The sequence below is a fragment of the Filicampus tigris genome, chromosome 2 (genome assembly GCF_054856515.1).
Source record: "Filicampus tigris isolate MCC_2025a chromosome 2, RoL_Ftig_1.0, whole genome shotgun sequence".
Classification (NCBI taxonomy): Eukaryota; Metazoa; Chordata; class Actinopteri; order Syngnathiformes; family Syngnathidae; genus Filicampus; species Filicampus tigris.
In genome coordinates this window covers 34495273-34499227 of record NC_141218.1, presented here as the reverse complement: position 1 = coordinate 34499227, position 3955 = coordinate 34495273, and the positions used below count along the sequence as shown (strand labels likewise).

The 3955-nt window shown below is 39.2% G+C and overlaps 1 protein-coding gene across 1 annotated transcript; it reads right to left on the bottom strand.

The window, feature by feature from the left end:
• Positions 1 to 408: 408 nt before the first annotated feature.
• On the bottom strand, positions 409 to 3727 carry tmsb2 (thymosin beta 2). The gene is made up of 4 exons (XM_086018603.1): positions 3709 to 3727; positions 1973 to 2096; positions 994 to 1098; positions 409 to 841 (listed from the first exon to the last, which is right to left on the bottom strand). Exons 3-4 carry the CDS (start codon positions 1091 to 1093, stop codon positions 804 to 806), a joined length of 138 nt encoding a protein of 45 aa, XP_085874729.1. The 5' UTR covers positions 1094 to 1098; positions 1973 to 2096; positions 3709 to 3727; the 3' UTR covers positions 409 to 803.
• Between the last annotated feature and the right edge of the window lie 228 nt (positions 3728 to 3955).

The window sequence follows — 3955 nt, the reverse complement described above, 5'->3', positions numbered from 1 at the left end:
ATTATCATTATTTTTTTTATTATTATTGTGGTGGAGGTTTTGCAGTGTTGTAGAACTAGTCTGCAACACGGTGAAAGATGTTTCTAATATTTTGTTGCTCACTCATAGCGAAAAGAGTAACCTACAGCTGCTAGCATAATAGAGTCCAAATTACAATGATTAACTTCATACTGTAGTCGTTATGATTGTTATTTTGTAATGGTCGAATAATATCTTGTACCGGGTGTCACATCAATAGTGCAGATGTTCCCAATGTTGTGGCCAGTGAGTGTGCGTATTATCTACTCGTTCATATTCTGTATTAGGTGCTAGTTTTAAATGTGAGTCTTAGCTGCCTGACCAGCACATGCACACTAGTGTGTTCTCTTTTTTCTTGCATCCACAAGACTGACAAAATACACATGATCATTAGGTTCCACATCTTGATATTTATTTCAAAATGAAAAGTAAAAAATTATTAAGAAAACATCCTCGATAGTTTGGCTCTACTGTTCTCGTTTTTGTGGAGACCCATCCCCCATCCCTCATTGTCTGGTTACCTGCCTCCTGATGCTACATCACAACACCACTCCCCAGTTTGGCAATATTGGTGAGCTGTTAGCTAGAGGCTAACAGAATGAGACAGGCAACCAGGCTAACCCTTTTCTTTCAAGTGGTAAAGAGACCCCATGTGAGAATAAACCCCCTGGAGCTCAGGAGCACCCTTAATGAAGACCCAAGTAGGAGATTTGAGTAGTGTGATAATTAAAAGAAAGTGCATTTTGCTGCGGCATCCCAGCTTCTTTTCTTCATGTGCTTAGCAGTCAAGGTGTGGCATCTCCTTTCCTCTCTTGCTCAATAGCTGCGAAAAGGGGCAGAAAAATGGTCAGCATCAGACGAGGAGACAGGAGAGGTCATTCGGTTCATTATCTGCATCTCTCGTGCTTTTTGACACGCGGCGCAATGAACAGAAACAACGAGGCACGTTTCAGAGAATAATGGCTGGAGACTCACTCTCTTTCGTGGGCAGAGGATTTTTTTCTTTTGTCTCGGTCTTCTTCAGCTTTGTCTTGTCAAAACGGGAAATCTCAGTCATATCAGGCTTGTCAGACATTTTGACTGTAAAGACAAAAAAATAAATAAATCACCTTGGCATTTGACTGATAAAGCATTCAGTCAAATATTAAATTCAACGGGATTAGGTTGTATTTTCCGTGTTAGTGTAATATCGTTTCTGAAGATGAGCACAAGAACCGCCAAATTTGCCAGTGGCTTTGAATGATTCAAAAATGAGCATCTGAAGTGGTTGCATGTGAAGGGAGTGGCTTTGTGCAGCTAACACATGTCCACATGGATGCCTGAGTGGAAGTGAAGCTGCTTCCATCATGATGCACAGCCTCCTCGTGTAGCAGCACCACGTGCCTTGTTTTACTCAACTGTCTATTCTTTCCTTTGTCTCCATTTTTCCTTCTCTGAGACCAAAGTCTTTGTTCTGTCCCTCTGCATCCACCCCTGCAGCCTGGTGATGCTCGACTGCAGTCATTTTCCTGACCTAGCCTCAGGTCTGACGTGTCCTATGGCCCAGTCACGCCTTTTTTTAAAACTCATTGCACTGTCACTACAGCTGCCACACAATTCCACCAAGTACAAATTGGTTTTGTAACATGAGTAGATGTTTTAATCTTTAGTGTCAACGCCATCCTGATCACGGCACTAATGATAGCTACACCCACCTTTGCCAAGCCCTGATCAGAGCACGTTTCTCGGTTCAATTAACTAATTACCCAACACTAATCCCCTTTGTTACTTCATCACCATGTGTGCAACCATTCCCTTGCTCATCTTTCTCCCCTTGCTGCCATCAGCAGGCTGCCTCCAGTGCTCCAGCCACACCCCAATCCTTTGTCTGACTCCCAGTGACAGGCAACCGAAAAGACTCACACGAGCACACAGACGTGAGAAACATGCTGGAAAACACAATGCACGGTCTTACCGAGGTTCCACGCGAACAGCGGGCTCAAATCCACCGGCGGAGAAGAGAGGAAGCAAGGGTGGTGTTATAGAGAGCGAGAAGGGAGCTTGAGTGTATCTGCCGGTGTGTGCACGTTGACTCTATCCTGGGTGTGGGTATTAAAGGGAGGGAGGGGGAGAGTTACAGAGGAGAGAGAGAGAGAGCGGGAATGACTAAGAGCTTAGTCAGTCTTTCTCTTTGTCATCAATATTCATGCACTTATGGATCAAAGACTAGAGTCATTGAGTGATGCTCAGCCAATATATCAAATTAATGTATTTAATATAATTTTGGACTGTATAAAATGTAGCCAGTAACTTAAAAAATACTGTTATCAACATTTTTATTCAGAAAGTTATTTCTCTCATATACGTCACAAGAAATATGGTCACGATTGATACAGCTAACATAGTTAGTTAGCTCTTGATTATAGCGTGTGGTCTGACAGTTAAAGGCAAATAATGTGTTTAATGGTTATTTAGTTATTGTTTATATATATATATATATATATATATATATAGTGCTGTCAAGCGATTACATTTTATTAATCGCAGTTAATCGCATTTTTAATAGTTAACTTGTAGTTAATCGCATATTTGATTTATTGTAATTTAGTGATTTTTCTGTCCCATTATTTTCTTGAATTTTAATACCCTTAACATGAATAAGAGGATTGATTTATTTATGCAAATACTTTATTCAAGCGACGTCAACCCAAACATATTATGTTTTAAGAATATGCTCCATGCAAGCCCACTAGTTGAAACAAGGCATTCCGATAAATATTGCTTTTGTGGAATAAGTTAGTTAAATGAATCCACCTGTTTTTAGTCATTTTGCAGGCCCCCTAGTTCAAACAAGGCATTCTAATTAATGTGTTTGTGGAATATGAGTTAAGTTGTAAAATCCATCCATTTTTTACCATCTCAGGGGTCGGCCATTTTGTCACGTCTTTCAACTGAAAATGATATCACAGTTGCTCAGGGCTCACGTTTTGAAGCAGATGTAACACCTCCTCTATTCTAAAGCTTTTTTTTCAAGATACATGTATAGATCATGGTGACCAGCAGCCTTTATCAATGCAGCCGCTGGTTGCCATGGAAAACTTAATCACGCGATCAAAAAAATTGACGGCGTCAAAAGGGGGTTGGATTAACTTTGAAAATAACGCGCTAAATTGACAGCCCTAAAATATATATATATATATATATATATATATATATATATATATATATATATATATATATATATATATATAAAATAAAATAAGATAAAATAAAAGTAAAAGTATATTTAGATTCCAAGACTGTTCTAATAGCTTCGTTTGATCCTTGAATGCGATTATTTTCCTGTAAACTACAACAGTTGAACAATACACCAAAGACGTACAACTAATATAGTATTTGAATTTGGCTTTGCAAAGTGTGCAAATTATTTTGGATTTCTCGAATGAGCGGTCAAGCAACTTTTTAAAGTAAAACTACATAAAAGTCCCAGTTTTTTTGTTGTTGTTTTGTTACAGCAATAGATTGATTTTCAGTGTAAATGCGATTTTTTTTTTTTTTAATTAAAAAATACATTTTAGTCTGTTTGAGTTGATCATGGTGTCTAATTTGAGCGTCATTAGTCAAATCCTTGATTTAGTGTCCGATCAAGCAGCTCTTGATTACATCAGACTTTAATAGAACAGTGATGACGAGAGCCCCGAATTAACAGACCTCATGGTACATGGTAGTTTCCCCATTTAATCTTCCGCGAGATTTACTGCATTGAGTTGTTGCCAGTTACTAACTGGCAGTTAGTGAGCACACTTGCCGCATATATCAGCCAATCTCATCATATAGGGGTGGTGATGCGTCAACAAAACGCTCCCTCTGCCTGTGAGCTAGGCCAACATGTGCACTGCTGCTATTCTGGCACCATTTACTGGATGGCCTTTGGAATGCTTTGTACAACAGCGCTACG

Coding starts and splice junctions, on each gene's coding strand:
- tmsb2 (XM_086018603.1), bottom strand. CDS start 1,093: ATGTCTGACAAGCCTGATATGACTGAGATTTCCCGTTTTGACAAGACA. Junction 842..993: donor TCCTCTGCCCACGAAAGAGA/GTGAGTCTCCAG, acceptor CCCTTTTCGCAG/CTATTGAGCAAGAGAGGAAA.